A 21,021-nucleotide genomic window follows, 5' to 3' on the forward strand; every position below is an offset into this window, starting at 1 on the left:
AAATCAAATTCTCTCTCCTCTTTCCTTAAACAACAATCTTCTGTGCTACCTTCAGCTCCTGGCTCTATCCTTACTGCTTGCCTAATTCTTCACAGTTTCCTTACCATTTTCATTGGAATTTTAGGAATGTTCTTGCTTTTACTCAGGGGGCCTACACATTAGGTGTAAACACTTCCCTCCATTTCTCTAATCTCCCAGTCAATCCTTCAACCACCCTGCAATCTCGCGCTCAGATTCACTTTTGCACCAACCTCATAGCTAATAATTAATGGCTATCATATTGTGACTGTTATCTGTAACATGGAATCTTAATACCAGTATCACAAGAGCCAAAGGGCATGGAGAGAAATTTGTGGTAGAAAGTTTGTGGGGTGATTACCACAGGGCCTAACTCAATGAGATGTTGAACAAATCTTAGCTATATTTTGATAGCTAGTGTGTATGTACATATTATACCATCTTTTAAAAAATATAGATGTTTAAAATCATTTCTTTAAAAGCATACATCCTTCTAAGGAGAAAATTTAAAGTACCGCCATTCTACAATACTGTTTGATATGAGAGGGAAATTCAGCACTTGAAATGTACGCTAAAAAGTAATGATTCCAGGTTTAAAAAGAATGAATGCTCCTAGGAAGCTTAATGTTATAAATGTTATAAAATAGACTTTTGCTAGTCAATTTCAGGTTGTTGTTTTTTTTTTAATTTCTATGCTTGCATTATTATCTCAACTCTTTAACTTTGTATCTGGACTAAGTTTAGACATAAAAATTAAAAATGAAGCAGTAGATTATGTTGCTTGCTGTTTCTAATTTAACACCAGAATTTTAATAGTATGCAATCTTCAAGGGTTGGTAGTCTGGTAAAAACTTGAAGCAATAGTTTCATAGAACTTTAACTAAGATAAAGTATTAATTGTCTATGCCAAAGAGGGTGAGCAATGATAGAAATTATAAAGAGCCTAGGGCTTCCCTGAGACCCAGCTTGGTGCTACCACTGTTAAGAGAAAATTAAAAATAACTGAACAATAGTTTCCAACTCTAAAACATATTATATGCAGTACATACTTTAACCTAGTTTACAATTTATATTTATTATGCCCACTGAACCCACAAAAGCAGTGTTTAATTTTACAGTTTAAAGTCACACATAGGGAAATGCTTTACAAAACAGGATATTGTTCCTCAATGAAAATATTACAGTATAGGTCCCAAACGGCTCAGTTCAAGTCTTTTACCTGAATAACAGAGCTGTTGTGGAATGCAGGCTACAAGACACAGTAATGCTTTAAATAGTTGATTAAGATTTGAAGGTTGCCAAAGCTGAGAGACATTTTAAACAAGACCCGTCTTAGTTTTCCAAGATTTTTGGTTTTTCAACTGCATTATATACCATTGCTTCTGGAAAGTTGAGGATAATAAGCAGCGTACATTTTACATCTTATATACAGTATGTAAATCTTCAATGATTTTCTCTACCATCAAAGCAAGTTTCAAGGTTTAAAAATCTCAGTTATACCTACTTAGGTTTATTACTTGACTTTACTCACAGACTCTAATATAGAAACCAAATATTTATGCGATTGCTTCTATCAAATGCAACATATTTCTTCAGTCTATTTAGTTATCTGCAAAGTCTATTTACAAAGCATATGTATGATTTCCTCTGACTAATAGGTCATACAAATACGTAAGTAGTGTTTTTCAACTCATAATTGTAGCAAGATGAACCATCAAGGTTTACGTTGTGCCTGAGTGTATAATGAAAAAATACCATCCAGAGATTATATATTTCTTAATCAAAAGTCTAGCTTTACAAAGTCACATACAGTATGGTCTTCTATTGTAAATATACTCTCAGTATAGGTAGACGTGTTTCTAATGTATTCTGAGTTGTTAAAGAAAAGGCTGAGATATAGTCACCAAGTGTTTACTAATAACATAAACTATTGCAAAGCTTGAAAAAAAAAAATCAGGCCAAATATACACGACAGTTTGAATGGAATGCTGAGGACTTAGTGAATGCTGAAATATGACTCATCTAAAAGTCTGCTACTCTGGCCTGATGCTCCTCAAGTTTTAATGACCCCTTAAATGTCCTCAGATGCACATGCAGTTTACATCACTGACCACTGTTGGTCAAAACAATCATTGGATGTGCTTATTTTTCAAATTTTGAGTATCAAGTTGTGCCCTACCGTGACACAAAGCTTAGAGGTCTTTCTTGCAAACTGTAAAATCATGTAGAAAAATAGTAACTCAAAAATACCACATTTGACAGTTGGTCACGAAAGATGTTAGCACCTCAATAAAAATTAGAATTGTTCATTGGGTGTGCCAAAGGAAAGTGGAAAAAAATTAAAAAGCATGCCCTGTTTTTTATTTGTTTTTTTTTTTTTTCCTACAAATCACAGTTTTCCTCACAGTGTTAGACTTTTAGGTCACTCTGATGTAGCAGTACCTTACAGGATGAGGGGCCACTGCTCGTTTTTTCCATTTGACCTTTACAGTCCACATGGTCCAGTTAGTTGAAGCCACAAAATAAAGACCAGAGACAGCAAAATTATTGCTAATGTGCAACTATATTAGTAGAATGCAATTAACTGGGCTAACTAATGTGTATGTTAATGTCTTTTTTTTTTCCAAAACCAACATCATCTAACAACATATTCTTTTAGTTTTCCCATAAAACCTGCATTGAGAATGATATCATAGCCCCAGGCAGGCATTTACCAGATTGAATGTTTTGCTGATCTGAACACCACCTGTATTCCAATTTTTTGGCTAATGCATGGTTTTGTATTTCAATATGTTCTCATACATTAAATAAATGAAACACAATTATACATTATAGAGTTTATATGCATCATGATGATATAATTTGAGAAATTATCTCTATAGATTATGCTAACAAAGGATTCTTAGGAAGATTTTTCAATGTACTATCCAGTTAAGTTGATCTATCTGTTTGATAACCTAAAACTATAGATTGTTGGCAAATGAGAAAAATAATAGGGAAAACATACAAGTTCCTTTTCTGTGTGTCTAAATGATACATTGTCTTGAATTTGGTTCTATTAAAGCTTTAAATGACCATTTCTGTACACATGGCTATTTCATTTATTTAGTAGTTTTGAAATGTTAGCAAATATAAGGTATTTGTAGAGCATCTTTCATTATAAAGAGATTAGTAATATTCACCAATCATGCCAATGAGATTATACACTCTGCCACAGACTACTAGAAAAATTTGATCATTATTAAATTCAATGTTATTTGACAGTGCGAACTCTATGTAACAGCACAAGTTCTGGACTTTGAATCTGGCTGCTGTCCTCACCTGAACCATTAAAATGACCTTGTTAACAAGGAAGGAATCAATGGGGAAATATCACAACCAGAGATTGGCTGTGTGTCCAAGGGTGCTTTGTCTTGTTGCCAGGATGAGACTGTGAAATCACAGAGGCAAGCTGATGTCATCAGAGGTGACTCTGCCTATTTCAAGTCCTATAATCACCCCATGGGATTCAACAGCAGTAGGAAAACATCACATTCTCTTAATGGACACCCCATACTTGTAGAAACAGTTATGACTATTAGCATTTGTTATACAAACCCAATCTATTTGTGCTCATCTGTAGAATCCTACAGACACTAGAGACTAAATGATATTAATTTTAGGAGGTGTTTCTAAAGGAGTAACAGACAACATTTGGTTTTATTATCATTTGTATCCCTCAGAAGTTGTGTGTAGACAACTTTCATCTAATACATCAATATCGACTTGTCCAAGTTTCTCGATGAAGTGAAAGGATCTGATTATTGGCTGTGTCTTAGCATCTGTAGGAAGCTTCTAGGCTATTTGTGTACCCAAATTTAAAACTTGCACCTTGTTTCATTGAATAAGTGTTTTTCTTATTTGTGACTTGGAAAAATTAGTGTTAATGTGATGTAAAAGACCTATTATCATAGGTACAAGTAATGAACACTATTGGTCGTGACAGATAAAAATTTCCTTGGAAAGAAAAATGATAGTATCAGAATAAGAATACATGAGGAATATATACATATACACCTGCTTCACACAGAAAGCTTTCTGTAAAAAAATACAAAAGCAACCAGTGCTGTATATTATGTAAACTCACAAAGTGTAAAAGTGTACTTTATACACAAACATGAAGCATAAATTAAAAAGTAGGACAACAGCAAAACATTTTAAATATAGAAAAATTTGAACATATTTTTGTTAAATAAGAATAAATAATTTTATCACACAAATTCACACACCAGTTGCAAAAACAATAAATTACTTTTTTTTCAGTGCTGCAACTTTTTTTTTGTTTGTGATTTATCCCCTAATTCCTAGTTTAGTGGGATAAAACTGTTTCCACAGGAAGGCAAAGGAACATAAATTTATTGAATAAATTATAACAATGCCCTCATATTTCTAAACAGCAAGGCAGGGCTTAATTTAAATTTTTCTGATCTAGAAGAAATAAATGTCATTTTATTCTGGCTCCCTTTGTACTTAATAAAACTTATTATGGAGTGCTTAGTTATGTAAGTGAGATTAGATTCTTAGAAACCTGAGCATTTTCAGACGAATTCTTTTTTTTTTTTTTAAAGAAGTAGCCCCTAGCATCCTGAATTCTAGACATTTTTAAAAATTCAAGATGCAACAATGGAAAGGTGAAAGACAGTACGAAGTCAAAGTGGACTGACTTAGATTGAGTTGTATAGAATTTTCCCTTTGTTCACAATTCGTGGTATCTATTGAACACTCCATTTCTCTGAATTTCAGTTTCCAATCCATATCATCTTCTCCAGGAATTTAGACATACATTCCTCAGTCAATCTAGTGAGACTCATAAGAAAAAGGTGGAGAAAACTACTTAAAAGCATGGAATAGTGGTTTATTTGCTCTGAGCTCTCTAGGATTGTTTCCATGACAGGTGTAAACCATCACTATTTGAGGGAAACATGAATCATTGATAAACCATATTAAAAATGTATGAGTATAGTAAGAGAAGCAGAGTAGGAGACAACTACATTTATGCCTTGAGTATTTTTTAATGTTGTTGGGAATATAACCACAAAAAATAAAAATAAATTTTGTCACATTTGAGTTACTTGATTAAAATTATTTCCAAAATGGAAAAAAGTAACATTAACCTCTCTCCTAATTCTCTTTGCATAGACAAATGGCACTGGGATTATTATTTTTTTTCTCACCTATTTAACTAGGTTTGCTTTCTGCCCTTGGCATTGGGTGATCTCCATCAAATATAGGTTATCAGCCTTGTACAGGCCTCATTTCTCAAAGTGATAATTTATTAAGAAAAAAAATTTCTACATCGAAAGCAAAGTCAGTCTATGAAAATTCAAAGGATAATTATTGGTTTTGTAAAACAGTTATTTGTTTTAAAAGCAATTTCTTAAGAAAATACTGAAAACAGCGAGACATCTATTTTCCTGGCCCACTGAAATGATGTGATATAGTGATCAGTTACATAATTCTTTTATATTAAAAATATCTTATAATAAAAATAAACTCTCATGAGCTTGTAGAACTCAAACAGTGGTTCCCTAAGATCTTCACATGCAAATCTTTAACAATAGGCACATTTGGCAGGATTACTATGAATTTTTATAAAGAAAAATTGGCTTTGCAGTGTTTCACAACAAAAGAAATCCCAATGAAATGAAACAACTTAGATTTTCTAAGTTGTGAGGTTGGTGATGGGGGGGGTGTACATTTTATCATCTAAAAAGATATCTTTAGGTGTGTGCTTATAAAATAATTTCCATGTCTAACTATTCAAACTTACAACCTACTTAAACAGGCTATGGAAACAAAAACAACAACTTTCTGAAAATCATCACATGTCATCACTCAAACACTTACGGGTACAATCAAGTGCTTTCCAGTTGGGAAAAATATTTAGTACAATAGGAATATACTTAGATTTTTTAAATTAAGAAATTATTGCCTATGGTGTGGAAACAGTCTTATTAATATTAACCACTTTTTGGCATTAACCACATTAACAATGATAACCACTTCTCAATGTGGCTAACTACCAAGTGATCTTTAATGTTTCTAATAAACTAAGTCAAGAAATACAAAACATTGTAGGTCTTACTGAACCCTTGAACAAAACAAATAAGCAAACACAAATGCATTTTAAAGGCATGCTGGTAAGAGGTATACCAGTGTTGAATGTGTTGGACATGATAGAAAACTTGCTGTGTGTTTTGTACGTATATCATACGTTGTGAGATATCAGATGAAAGCTCTGGAGAGAGAAAGTAGTTGTGAAAATACAAATTGAAAACACAGTGAAATACGATTTTTTTCCTTTTAAATTTCCAACACAAGGAAACTAGTTTTTAGACTCTTGAGTACGATCACACACACACACGCAAACCCTACTTCTACATCTGAAATTATGCATTAATTTGGCTAGCTACCTGAAAAAAATACAGGCAGTCAAAGGTTTAAGTAAATGAACCCGTGTATGTATTTAAGTGACTAGATACGCTGAGATCTATTTACTTTTCAAAATTTCTCAGAAGATACTTGCTGTCAAAATGGTTTTTTGACTGAAATTTTATCTCCTGTAGTCAGAAAATATACTAAATCTTATTAAAACAGCAGCAAGTTCTTAATTTCCAGTAAAATATCCACAGCTCTTTCTGGAAACGGAAGGAAGTTGAAATAGCTGCAGACCTACTTTGGTCAAACACTTTTTTTATAGAAATATATATGGGTATTTTAATAGAACCAGGGGATATAAAGTGACATACCAAGGGAGAATGTATTTACAAACAGTAAAAAGAAGCTACTGTGTATTATGGGTGAAAATGATTATGATGCCATTAAAGACATTCTATCAGAGGTAGGTGACAAGGGGGAGACAGTTCTGCCATCTTCAAATGTCCCCTGATTTTACATTCATCAGTGTTTCTTGTAAGCCCAGGGGATGTTCAATAACTCCCAAGTTTTTCTATATTGCAAGGTCACCACTGTCACGTGAAGCAGTGCACATCCTCTTTTGGTCACAGAGAGCAGATTCTGCCTGTAATTGGACTCCTGTTGACAATGTCACTGAAACATGACTTTCTGTGCGTTACGTAGACCTCCTGTTCACCACGACTGCGTCGGTGCCGAATCCTCCAGTTATCTTTGTGCATAAGATCATAACCACAGGCTAACATTTCTTCAACAAGCATTGCTTAAACGCAGAAGGCCTTTGGGAGAGCGGACATCCTTTCGCTAACTTCCGGTTTCCATCCTGGCACTGCACCGTTCTGGTGTGCCAACCTGTGTCACAGGTCCTAGAGCAGGCGAGCCATGGGCCCGTGACCCACTGCGGCTGCGAAGTGTGTGATCCCACTTTATTGCTGCCATGACTAGTGACAGAGTTTACTTTTGGAGTGGACTTCTTGGGAACAAAAAAGCTATAACGGACATCTAATGGTTTAGTGGGGTCTGTTGCAAGAATCTGCACTATTAGAATTTCCTTCGTGGCAGAGTAGCCCATGCCATGCAGGAAGTCATCCCTGTGGCTCCAACCGCTATAGTTCATGACTGTTCCATTGATGTCAATGATAGTCTCTGAAGTGGAGATCATGTACTTTCCATTGATAAGGTACTCACCGTTTTTCTTTTTCAGGGCTAAATAGGCAGTGAATCTAGTCTGGTCTTTGGCTTTGAACTGTCGAACTTTTATGTGGGTTGCCCCTTCAGGAATCCTCACCACGTCAGTGTAACCCTTACTGGAAGTAGGAATGTTCACAGGAAGTGGGGGGAGGTGGTTAAAAAAAAGGGAGAAAAAAATGAGTAAACACTTAACAAATAAATAAACAAACAGAAGATCTCTAAAATGTCTTCTCTTAACACACAGTTTTAATGGATTAGTTTAAAATTGGGTTTAAAAATTATTTTTTATGAGAAAATTGCAATTATACTACAGTATTGTATACACTTTAATTGAGGTGTTCAAAATTAGGATGATGCTAGCAACCTGCCTTCATTTAAAACATTTATACTAACTTTCAAGATTTATACAACCATTTTCATCCTTATCAGATCCTATCATCTTTACAAATCTACTTTCCATTCTTTCTGGCACAAAATGGGATCTGTTTAAACACAAACTGACAAAAATATGCCTTCACTTAATCTCACATAATTCTTTAATATTTCTCAGATTGCTTCCACATTAGAATCACGTGGGGATCTTTTAAATCTTTCAGAGCCTACCCACACCTCAGACCAATTAAATCCCCATCTTCCAGGGTCAGGCACAGTCAAGAGCACTTTTGAAACTTCTCACATTGTTCCAATGTGCAGACTAACTTGGGAACACAGAATTAATTAGTTTTTGGACTAGAGGTGAGTAGAGTCTCTGCATTCCTTTCTACTAGAATTCTGGATTTGGTGGGACAGGCCACTAAATGAAGCATGCAATTCTGAAATTGGGTAATGATATTACTAATACCATCAGAAAAGGGGAATTTTTTTAAATGACTTAGAGAATTTTTCTGAATTCTTAGTGCCCATAAGATACGATAGATTGAGAAAGGCTTTATGGTGAGTGACATATAAGTCTTCAAAGAGCCATCATCTGGACAAAAAAATGGGGAAAGACACAAATATCTTTAATACCCATAAACCTGTGAGGAATGCTAGGATGGAAATGCTAATTAAGCACCAAGGGTGAAATGACGAGTCAACTTTTGTCCACATTTTTGCCTTTTTAAGTAATTTCATAATAGGGTCCCTTCACTTTCCTAGTTATTTAAACAGGAATACTATTGGCTTGAGCAGTTTGACTGACGTGTGGAGCTGAACTGTCTCATTTCCAGTTCTCATTCACATGCTAAAAATCCAAGTGTGTTTCCCTTACTCCAGAGTTTCCTCTGAATTGGAAAGGAAGCTTATCGCCAAGGAAGTCCCCTGTCTGCAGGGCAATCTGTTCTACAGTGACAGCCACACAGGTGGTAAAGCTTCCTACAGTGTTGAAGAGAGATGATGCAATGCTCAGGACGTTCCTTATTCTGTCTAAATCGATTCATTATTTTTATTTTTGTAGTACATTACAGATCAGATTTTGTTACAGATGTGTTTTGTAGTACCTAATATTAATAAATAATCCATGAAACTATAGTGGCTTCAAAGAAAGTCAAAAGGGATGTTGGAGAATTCCTTTAGGCCAGGAGTTTAAGAGCAGCCTGGGAAATACAGGGGAGACCTTGTCTCTACAAAAAGTAAAAGAGTTAGCCAGGGATGGTGGCGCATGCCTATGGTCCTAGCTACTGGCAAGGCTGAAGTGGGAGGATCACTTTAGCCCAGGTCTTGGCTGCAGTGAGCTATGATTGCACCACTGCACTCCAGCCCGAGTAACAGAATGAGATCCTGTCTAAACAGAAGGTAGTTGGAGATAAATATAACATCTTACACAAAAAGAGTATGAAATGGGGATATATGACAGTATTTGAACAAGTTCACTTTAGAGCTGATTAGTGGCAGTGTTAGGCTTAAAAGCCAGGCTTGGCTGGATGCCGTGGCTCACACCTGTAATCCCAGCACTTTGGGAGGCCGAGGCAGGGGGATCACCTGAGGACAGGAGTTCCTGACCAGCCTGGCAAACATGGTGAAATCCTGTCTCTACTAAAAATACAAAAAGTAGCTGGGCATGGTGGCCCATGCCTCTAATCACAGCTATTCTGGAGGCTGAGGCAGGAGAATCGCTTGAACCTGGGAGGCAGAGGTTTCAGTGAGCCAAGATGGTGTCATTCCAGCCTGGGCAACAGAGTGAGACTCTGTCTTGAAAAAAAAAAAAAAAAAAAAAAAAAAGGCCAGGCTCTTGACTCCCAATTAGTGCTCTTTTTCACTATGTCCCCAGGCATAAAATCCTGACCCCTGCCAGCCATATGTTATAGCAGTTAAATGAAATTAAATTCTGGTTATGTGCAGAGTTTAAATGATGCCCAGTAAGGAGTAAGTAAAATAAAGAATAAAGGGTAAGGGAAGCTTTTTTGGGTGTTTACCCTTGTTCCTTAGAGCTTATCTCATCTTGATGATAATTAGTATGATGGTCAGTATTGCTGCAGGTCTTCAAACTGAGTTTCACAAGCACTAGTAAACCTGAGTATTAGTGCCCTGATTTTTTAGTGCCTTAGTAAGAGATGATTCTCTTGATATTCCTGATTCCTTTTCTTTACATCCTGCTTGGTATCATTTAAACTCCAGACACTAACCAGCTTTCCCGACTACCATAAGTGAATGCAATTTTCATACAACTCTTACAAAGTATGGCTGGCAGGGCAAAGGAATCTTGTTTTGTTCAGGGCTATCTGCACAGTGCCAAGGGCAATGTCTGTCACGAAGAAATATATTCATTTATATTCAAGCATGCTCTCAGGGAAGGGATGTTTTAGTCTGCTCCCAGCAAACAAAATATGTGGTGATATCAATTGATAAGAGCTGTGAAGAAACGGAGTAAGGTAAGAAGTTGCACAGTAGTGGTGGGAGTGGAGGAGATGTCCTCTTGTACATTTACGGTAGCCACCATCTGGGGAGGTGATATTTGACAGAGACCTAAAGAGATTCTGGAAAGTGTACTGCTCATTAATAGCAGAAAGTGTTCCAGGCAGAGGAAACAGCATTCTCATACCTGGTGTCATGTTTTTGAAGTGCCAGAAAGTGCATTCTGGTCAGAGCAGAGCATGAGAAAGGGACAGTGTAGAAAAGACATAGAGGAGGGAAGGGGCCAGATCTTTTAGCACCTTAGAGATTACAAAACAGTCTTGGGTATTGAGTCTAAGTAAGATGGAAGCCATTGGAGGCTATTGATCAAAGGAATGCAATGATCTGGTTTAGGTAATAGCCATGGCTTCCCTTGCTTGGTAAGACGAGATTGAGGAGCAAAGGATCCAGAGGTCAGCGAGAAGACTGCAGTATTAGTCCAGGCAAGATCTGATTAACACTTGGATTGCGGTGGGAGCGGTCACGGTGGTGAGGGGCACCCAGATTCTGGAGATGTGGTGGAAATAGAACTGACAGGATCTGCTGATGGATGGATGTGGGGTGTGAGAGAAAATGAGCCGTGAACCATGCCTCCAAAGTTTTGGCCTCAATAGTAGAAAGACTGAGTTGCCATTTACTGAGATGAGGAAAACTGAGGGAGGAGCGAGTTAAGATTAGGGTCATATTGTGAATGGGCTTAAACTTGATGAAATATTTTAATATGTATTACCTCATTTCACCTTCACAACAGTTTTATTAACCATATGATAATAATTACCAGTATTTCCACTTTACTTTTGAGAAATCTCCTGGTAAAGAAATTAGGTGACAATTCAAAGATCACATGTCTAAGGAATCATTGAGCCAAAGCTTGATTACAAATATTGCAGTATGAGATCAATGTTCTTTTTCATAAATCATATAAATTACTATGGCCTCCCTAGGTAATTAATTTGAACTACTCAAACATGTCATTTGTACCATAGTAGAATCTTGGTCAAACCAATTTTCAGGTGGTTACATTGCATACCACTTGTTGCTATAATGAATTTCTTCTTTTTCATGTGAAAAAATGTGCAGATATTAGTTGTCAGCACAAAAATACTTAAAATGCTAAATTTAGCAATTTTAAAAGTGGTTTATAATTTTATATAGAAGAGAATATGTACCATAAAGTGTATAAGGTATTACTTTTTAAAAGTAGTTTTGTTTCTAATTTGATTCCTGAATTCCCTCTCTCCCTCCTTTCCTTTTTCTTTCCTTCCTTCCTTCCTTCCTTCCTTCCTTCCTTCCTTCCTTCCTTCCTTCCTTCCTCTTTCTTTCTTTCTCTTTCCTTTGTCTTTCTTTCCCTTTCTTTCTTTCTCTCTCTCTCTCTCTTTCTTTCTCTCTTTCTTCTATCTCTCTTTCTTCTTTTTTTTTTCAAAGTGACCTGTGTATTCTAGGATTTCAGTTATGGTGTCTGCTCCTCTCTGGCATTCATCAGCCATGGATAATTGGCTAACTCCTATATTTTCAGAGTCCAACTCATTTTTAAAACAGAAGGTTGGACTGATCATCTCCAAGGTGTTTTATACCTTTGAAACATATAAAAATGCAGGATATAATTGGGCATGCAGGATTTTTGACATAGATGGTCTAACACAATTAGGTGAATAATTATTTCATTAGCAAATAGAATTAGTAACGCATATTTTAACTCAGAATAAATTTTTCAGCCATATATTTTCAAATCACATCAGAGAAAATTTATAGTTTTTTACATTAACATGTTTAATTATTTTAATAAATCCTATTGTTAATTTCGTTTGCATATTACTCTCAAGTTACAGACAACACAGCACGTACATCAAGAATACAGATACATTTGACTAATAACACTCAGCCTAAGAGTGGTTTGGGAAGAAAAGCAAGCCTGTATTTTACCAGACTCTAGTCAACTCAGTCATCCTACCTGATAGCATATTTTATGCCAGAAATTGGTACTTCATAAACTTGAATATTTAAAGCAAAAATCTAGGACCATAAGAGGAAGCAGGAGACAGACACTGCTGTATATATTTCTTTAGAGAGTAGATATAAACCAGGATACTTCACTAGGATTGTTGCCCACACCATTGCAATGAACTTACATTTTGCAAGGAGAAATATTTTCTTAAGGAAAACACAGTGTAAGGATAATTTGTTTTTAAAAATATAGTTAAGATCAAAACCAACCAACCTTCCCTAAATTATGTTTTAGGAATAACAATAGATCTGCAAGATATCACTAAAGTGGAATGTCCCCCACTTTTTCTTTTCAGTTTTCTGACTCTACAAGCTATTGATTCCCATGGCTACTGCAGTTTATCTGCTTCCAGAGGCGCCATGAGTTTTCCCTGAGCAACCAGAGTTTTATTCATCTCCTGTCTCTTCCTTCTCATATTTAAAATGTGTTTCTAGAGCCACGTTAGACCTCCTCATACAGATAGCTTATGATGTAATATGAATCCTCCTTTATCATTTTTGCAAGAGTCTAAAGCTTTGTTCAATTCACATAAAGACAAAGGTTCTATCATATTACCTTTTCTTATTAAAGGTTCCAACAATCTTTGTACAGCTGGAGTTGTCTCCTCCACATACTCCGCACTTGTCATACTGCAGCTTTGAGCCAATGATGCCGTCACAGCCAGTTCTCACACACTTCCCCCGGACGCAGACGGAATTACTGTACGGCCTACATTCAGTGCCATCGGTCACCTGAATCATGGCAAATGCATTAGGAGTGGGAAATGTTTGCATCAGTATTTGCTCCTTTGGTCAACTAGTAAGTTCTCATTTGTGATTTTTTGAGTTTGATTGGTATGGACAGTCCATTGAAAAAAAAAAAAAAGCCAAAAAAACATAGTTTCCAGAAGTATCTAACTGAAAAATCCTTGGCATATTGCCAGAAAGCAGATTTTGGATAAGCCTGGGTTACACATTTTCTCTCTTAACCTTACCTCTGAATGTGTTAAGAGACACAAGGTACTCATCTTCGTTTTTGTATGCATAATACATTCTCACGGTACAATCTTGGCTTTTTACAATAGAAGTAATCTTTTCACTTAGTGTTTCAGACTATCATTTGTGTGCAGAACCGAATATGAGCAGGCTTGAGAATGCAAAGATCCTTCTTTGTTGCATAGTTGTTATTATAATGACAAATTTGAAAATCTAAACTTGACATTCAAAACTGTGTCATGGTTGGAGAGCATTCCCTATTGTGTGTTGAACTGTCAGACACTGAAATCGACACAACCAAATTAGTACAGAAAAAGGAGTCTGGGGAAGTTAGATGAACGGACTTACTGGAAGAGACTGAATATATTTTGAATAAACGGATTAGTGTATAGTTTAAAAGCTAGTTATAAAACAGTGTGTATATAGATTGTGGCTTGTGCATGTGAGTATATGTAATATATATACACTCATATATATAAATAAGCCTGTAAATTTTATATTTATGTATATAGAAAACTCTTTTTATGCATGTGTATGAGTATGTTGTGAGTGCGTGTGTGTGTGAGTTGAAGTAGAATATACTTTATCAGGTTAATAGCTCTGCAGATGGTGGTATTTTCAGGTGATTTTTATGTTTTTACTTCTGTGTAATATTTTTGAATGAAAATGCATTATTTTCTAATAAAAACATGAGCTTTAAAAAATTTCATAAATTGACATTAGCTTGTTTTTCAATAACATATTATAAATATCTGAAGGCCAAGTTTCAGAGGTAATTTTTTTTTTGAGACAGAGTCTCGCTCTGTCACCAGACTGGAGTGCAGTGGCGTGATCTCGGCTCACTGCAATCTCTGCCTCCCGAGTTCAAATGATTCTCCTGCCTCAGCCTGCCGAGTAGCTGGGATTACAGGTGTGTGCCACCACACCCAGCTAATTTTTGTATTTTTAGTAGAGACAGGGTTTCACCATGTTGGTCAGGATGGTCTTGATCTCCTGACCTTGTGATCTGCCCGCCTCAGCTTCCCAAAGTGCTGGGATTACGGGTGTGAGCCACTGCGCCCAGCCATAGGTGATTTTAAATGTAGCAACTGTTTACAAATTTGTAAATTGCTGTATAACACTGACCATAAGAATAAAACTCTGCTATAGATTTAGAAAATGCTCACTTGTGAAAAATAAGGCATGTTCCATACACAAATATTATACACATACACAAGGATTATAACATATATAACTAGAGGGACATTGATTCATATTAAGGGTTCTTGACTTATTCAAAAGCCTGAGTCAGAGGTATATGATCTTGAAACCCATCTCCACGGCTCATCAAAGGAATTCTTAAGTAAATCATAGAAAAATAGAAAAAGTTTTCTTGCTTTACGGTCTCCTTTACAATGCTGCTTAGGAAATACTAGTTGTTTTCATGGTTACTTTAAAGTTAAGGTCACACTTTGCCTTCCTTGACAGTGAGTTACACCTTTTACAGTGAGTTACACCTTTTAAATATAGCTTTTAAAACATTTACTTGTTCTGTTTATAAAATAATTTTTATTCATTGTGTAAAGTTTGAAAATATAGAAGTTATAGAGATGAAAATAAAAACCTTCCAAAATCTAACTGACCCCAAACTAATAACTGTTTACGTCTGGCGTCCGCAGGCTTCATTCTACCAAATAATTTCCACCAGTACACCTACTGCTTCTGGACAGTTGGTGTGTAGTTACCTTTGGAGAAAATACCACATAGTAGCCAGTGCCCTTGGCTCTGCAGGTCAGCTTGCACACATCCGCTGGCAGGACACCTGCATATTTGGGAACCCATTCCACAAAAGTTTTGACTCCTTTTGCATCAGACTGATAGCCATTTTTGGCCTCACACTGTTCATGGCGAAATGATTTACCTAGAAAACAAACATGTTTCAGTATTACCTTATCAGTTCTGAAACTTAGATATATTCTTGTGGGTTTAAATAGTTAATTTTAAGGGGAAGATGCAAACGTGTTTTTTTTTTTTTCCCACAGTCTCTTTATTCACCAATGCTGATGGATTTTATCTATACATAGAGTTCAAAATGGTGATTATTTATTCCAATTCTCTGAATATTGCTTATAATAAAACTTAAAAATCACATATGTGGCTGGGCGTGGTGCCTCATGCCTGTAATCCCAGCACTTTAGGGGGCCGAGGCGGGTGGATCACAAGGTCAGGAGTGTGAGACCAGTCCGGCCAACATAGTGAAACCCTGTCTCTACTAAAAATAAAAAATAAAGAAAAAATAGCCAAGTGTGGTGGTGTGCACCTGTAATCCCAGCTACTCAGGAAGCTGAGGCAGGAGAATCATATGAACCCAGGAGGTGGAGATTGCAGTGAGCCAAGATTGTGCCATTGCACTCCAGCCTGGACAACAGTGTGAGACTCCATCTCAAAAAAAAAACAAACAAACACATATGTGTTTGTTATTGATCTGCATATTGGTGGAACTGTGCAGTATAAGATTAATATTATTTCCCCAGCTTCCCTTATTCATTATTGCTAGAATACAAATGACATGTAGCATATGATGGTTGCTGACACTTGGGAGCAGCGTACCATTGGGTGGGCAGGGCATGAGACTGCAGGAGCGGTAGATGGCCCTCTTCCCTGTGCAGTAGCGTCCGTTGTTTCTGGGAGCAGGGTTATTACAGTGACGATAGGCAAACTGCACTCCTCCTCCACATGAGCGAGAACACTGGCCCCAGGATCCCCAAGATCCCCAGTTGCCATGGCTTGACGTCTGAAATAGAAAATAGAATATATTTTAACTCCAATGAGAGAAAAACATTGAAAGTGTGCATTTGGAAATCACCTGCATTTAATGACAAAGTGGAAACTTTGTCACAGATACAGTTATATTTTCACTGAATTTAACACGATCATGCTTTGGAAATGCAACACATTTCCAGTGCTAAGCAATTCATCTTTTCCACCCTCCCAGCTCCAGCACTAGAAGATCTGAAAGCATCATCCTAAGTACTGAGCACACCACAAAGATTATTACCTTTTGATTTCTACGGACCATTGTAAATTATGTCTTCTAATATGGTCCATCTCTGTTAATATCACTGAACCATGGTAACTTTTTGTCCACTCTGATGTTGGATCTTTATTGAAACGTATGATGCTGAAGGATCTGCATGGCACTGGGCATTATTTAATTGTGTTTGCATCTCTTTAGCAGTAAAACTCTGCAGTCCCTTTGTTGACATCCCACATCCTGTCTGTGACCGACTCCATGACGTTCATAAATGTACCGGACCCAACTTGGCTTAATTCCTAATTAGATGTGACAGATACTGAAATGCACTCACGCCATACATGCAGACACACCCCTTAGGGAAGGAAGAGCCCTTTTATGGCAACCTAAGTCTGTTTCTCTGGAAACATTCCTGGAGGGAGCTTAGAGATTCTGAAGGGAAGAATATGATCAGCTGCTTTGCTGAGGGAATCTGTGAATTGCCTCTGGCTGACTGCGTCAGGTTATCTGATGATGAATGGTTGGGTGATACCCTGGAAAGATACAGGCAATGGGCACATGATAATTCTCTTCTAGGGACTTTGCAAATCTTGTGGCTTGAGAGCGAGCACTTATTTTACTTAAGCCTCGAAAATTAATAGGGCAGTTGCTGACCTGAAGCTGGACTGTGTATATAGTGGCAGATGTGTTTCCCCGGAGCAGTCATAAGTTACTTTAGCTCCTAAATTTAGATTAACTTATTGTCAAGGGGAAAAAAGTGACCATTTGGAGCTCACCAAATATGTACAAGGACCACATATATCGGCTCTGCTATTACCTCCTTACTGAATTTAAATACTTATATTCTGATAACTTTAGCAAGAGCAGCTTGAAAGTAAACTTCCCAAAAGCAATTAATAGGGTCCTACCTGGGGTCTCAATTAGACAGAATCTGAGTTACATAAGTATTTGTTAAAAGATGTAAACTGCAAATAAATTCCCAGTATCTGCATTTTCCCCAGTAAATCTCGGATCACTGAGAATGGCTACTGCGGGTAAAAGAAGAAGCTGTAAATAAACCTCAAAATGAAAAGTTTTTAAATTAGAAAATAAAGCCTTCTGAGGACAGTGCCCATACCCATCACAAGAATGCACTTCACTTCTTGGGCCTCCAGGCATTGACTGATGAGAAAATCACTTACTGAATAATATTTTTTCTTGGTTTTGTCCACACATTTGCCCTGCAGGCAGATTCTCCCCTTTCCACAAGGCGTCCCTTCCACCGCAGGCAGCTTCTTGGTCAGACAGACCATCTGGCCCTGGCGTACCACAGCACACCACAGGCGAGCACAGACATCCATGCCGGGACACACGGAGTACTCAGGCCCGAATGTCAGGTTGCACTGCTGGGTGGCATCGTAGGTCTGTCCTGGGAGTTCTTCGGGGCCCAGGATCTGCTTTCGTGGTAGGTCCAGCAAACAGTTACCTACAAGAATAACTGAGATTGACCACAGCTCTGTGTTTAGGTTTCAAACCGCTAAAATCATGGATCTAAAAATGAAATGCCCCGGCTGGTGTTGGAGCACGAGGCACCCATGAATCTGTAGTGTAATGCTCTGGAGAGGGACTCCATGGGGACAAGGCTGGGAGCCCCCTTGGATGCACGATACCCTCCAGGGTTCTCAGGAGTGATGCGCTCCAGAGTGTCTGTAACAACAGAGGTGAGGTTGGCAGGGGTGTGATGGAATAAAATGATTCTGTAATGATTAGTTGTGAAAATAGCCCTTGTGCTAAGGCACTAAACAAAATTGGGATGGACCTAGAGAAAATCAGATGGTGAATTTTAATAATAATAATAATAATGATAATGAAGCATTTACTCTACCACTTTGAGAAACAGAGTTTGTCCTTGGCACTCTATCTGTATAACCCATTACCCATTTCTAACTCACCCCTTCCCCATGTGCCTATCACAGGTCTCCTTTCCACTAATTCCATAAATAATAGCCAAGCTGGCTCCTCATTCATTCTTACAGTCACTCGACAAGCATTTGTTCAGCACCTACAATGTTCTAGAAAACATACTAGGTATCTGAAATACAGAAAAATGACCCAGATCTACCTTTGAAGGCCTTCCAATAAAGTCAAGGAGATAAAGTATTTCTCTCAGACTGATATAATTTTAATAAAAAGTTTTCAAGATTCACAGAACAAAGGAGCAGTGAAAAAAGAAAAAATAGTCTTTGATAATTTAGGATTAAGTTAGTCTTCATACTCTTTGCTTTATGTCTATTTAATGGAATTGGTGTTTGTTGAGTATTTGGATCTATCTGCCGAAACAAGGTAGGCATCTCATTGCATCATATATGAGGGTGTACAGGCAGAGGGGTGAGATGGGGAATCCACAAAAGCTGGAACATGGACGATGAGAATCCAAAACCTGAAATTTGCTTCCTCGTCCTCTCCTTCCCCTCCCCGCAAAAGCTTCCCTAAGAATCCCTGTCCAGTGAGTTAACATCATTAATTTTCTTTTGTCACCCACATGTGCATGCATATTGCCCATCTGTTTCTGTATTTTTCTGTTTACTTTATTTTAGGATTTACACAATTATTATAATAGCAATAAAATAACAAATATTTGTTACACACGCTATTCTCCATTCTTTACATATATGAGCTCATTTAATCCTCACCACAACCCCATCAGGCAGATTCTAGTGCATATTTTATTTATCCTACAGATAAGGAAACTGAGGCCCATAGGAGGCAGACCAGTTACCCAAGGTCACACAGCTGTTATGGTTTCATGCTCAGAGCCTGCCCTTCTCTTCTGATGCCATATGGCTTCTGTTAGCATGTGAGTAGCTGCCTGATTGTATTGCTGAAGGGCAGCCATGTGTAAGGATCCTTTAAGTGGTGGATATTGAGCTTAATGGAAGAAACACCCAGTCTGAAGTCTTACTCTGGTGAAATACTAAATGGTTGAGTGCTCCTGGCTAAGTTAGCTAACCTCTCCCTAATTTATTTTCAAGATCTGCATAATGCTTCTCTTCTCACTGTGATACTGTAAATGTGAAATTAGCTAACAAAGATCTTAAGGGTGACCAGAAAAATACAAAGCAATGGTAGTTGTATCCCAGCATATTTAACAGCCTTTTAGATGTACTACAGTTATTCTTTTTATTCAACAAAAAAGTCATATTCAAATCCTTATGTGCCACTGAGAAATAGAATATTCAGCATATTTTAAGTAGACTGTAAATTTTTAAGGACTACATTCAAATTTCTTCAAAGTGAATACCTTAGAATTTGTCAATCTGTGTTGGGGGCATTATATAAAAATGAATAAAGAGCAAAGTTCCTATTTAACTTCTGAGCCAGAACGTTTGAAGAGGTAAAGCTTCTTAAGGCAAGCCAGAAAAAGCATTAAAAATAAGAATCCAGCCAAAGAGAACTTTGGGAGAAAAACACCAACTTAAAAGAAAAACACGAACATCAAGCCAATAGGAAAGAATGATAGTAAAAGCTCACTAAGCTTTGTTTACAAGACAGAGTGCGATTAGGGCTTCAGAACTCCACGAAAAACATTATCTTCATTGCAGAATCAAAAAAGAAGTACTGTGTAAACTAGGGGATGCTTGGCAGATTGCTGATGTTAGAAGACTGTCAACAAATCTCTGAGTCTGCAATAATGTTTTCCAATTCTTCAAAAGTGCTGTTTTAAGAAAGTTTTTTTAAAAAATTTTACTAAAAAGCACAGACCATAAGACTGGGTAACTAAATATTAGCTAGGAAGTCTTTACCATGTGTGCATGCACATGGCATGGATCTATCTCATTTTTCTGGAGTCAAAATAACTCACCACCTGACTATGCATACACAGTCACTGACACCTGTTCTACCTCACTAGTAGATGACAAGTGAAAAAGAAACGTGTAACGCAAACAATTTGAAATCGGCTTCCAACAAGGAGACTTCAAGATGTGGCATCTCTTTAAAAAGCTTAACTTAGAACTGTAAGTTTTAAAAATAAATAACACATTAGCTTTCTATTCAAAATAAGATATATCAGCTCTATAATTTTCCCTTAGAGGTCATACGTGTGGAGATGATCTTTTCTTGCTTAAAATAAAATAATTTATTTCAGAATTGCAATTAATGTGTTATGCCAATGTTCTCAGTACTAGGATTTGTAGCTGCATCAATTTCTGTTTATGCCAAAGTATATATAATTTCATTTTTACATTGAATTATGTCCTTTTGCAACAAAATAGGTACAAGCATCTCTACCAAATGGCAGAATGGTGCCAAGAAACAGTAACAAAAATCAATACAGAGCCTAAGTCTGAAACTCACAGTATAAAATGTTTAAAATCTAAGTAATAACAGATTGGATATACATTTTATATGTTTAAGAAATGTATACAGTTTGGGGAAGGAGTAAAAGGGGAAACTGATCAACCTTTCAGTATCATTTCTCGTGAGCTCTAGAGGCATCCACCCTAGTGCTGATTTTT

The 21,021-nt window shown here is 37.0% G+C and overlaps 1 protein-coding gene across 1 annotated transcript in view; it reads right to left on the reverse strand.

The window, feature by feature from the left end:
* Nucleotides 1–1,074: 1,074 nt before the first annotated feature.
* Nucleotides 1,075–21,021, reverse strand: part of ADAMTS5 (ADAM metallopeptidase with thrombospondin type 1 motif 5) — a 49,431-nt gene continuing 29,484 nt past the window's right edge. The window contains exons 4-8 of the mRNA XM_055105203.2: nucleotides 17,707–17,990; nucleotides 16,102–16,285; nucleotides 15,237–15,412; nucleotides 13,094–13,269; nucleotides 1,075–7,778 (exon numbers count right to left, since the gene is read on the reverse strand). Coding sequence (XP_054961178.1) covers nucleotides 7,211–7,778; nucleotides 13,094–13,269; nucleotides 15,237–15,412; nucleotides 16,102–16,285; nucleotides 17,707–17,990 — 1,388 coding nt within the window. The 3' untranslated portion in view covers nucleotides 1,075–7,210. The remainder of the gene's footprint in view (nucleotides 7,779–13,093; nucleotides 13,270–15,236; nucleotides 15,413–16,101; nucleotides 16,286–17,706; nucleotides 17,991–21,021) is intronic.

The sequence above is a fragment of the Pan paniscus genome, chromosome 22 (assembly GCF_029289425.2).
Source record: "Pan paniscus chromosome 22, NHGRI_mPanPan1-v2.0_pri, whole genome shotgun sequence".
Taxonomy (NCBI): domain Eukaryota; kingdom Metazoa; phylum Chordata; class Mammalia; order Primates; family Hominidae; genus Pan; species Pan paniscus.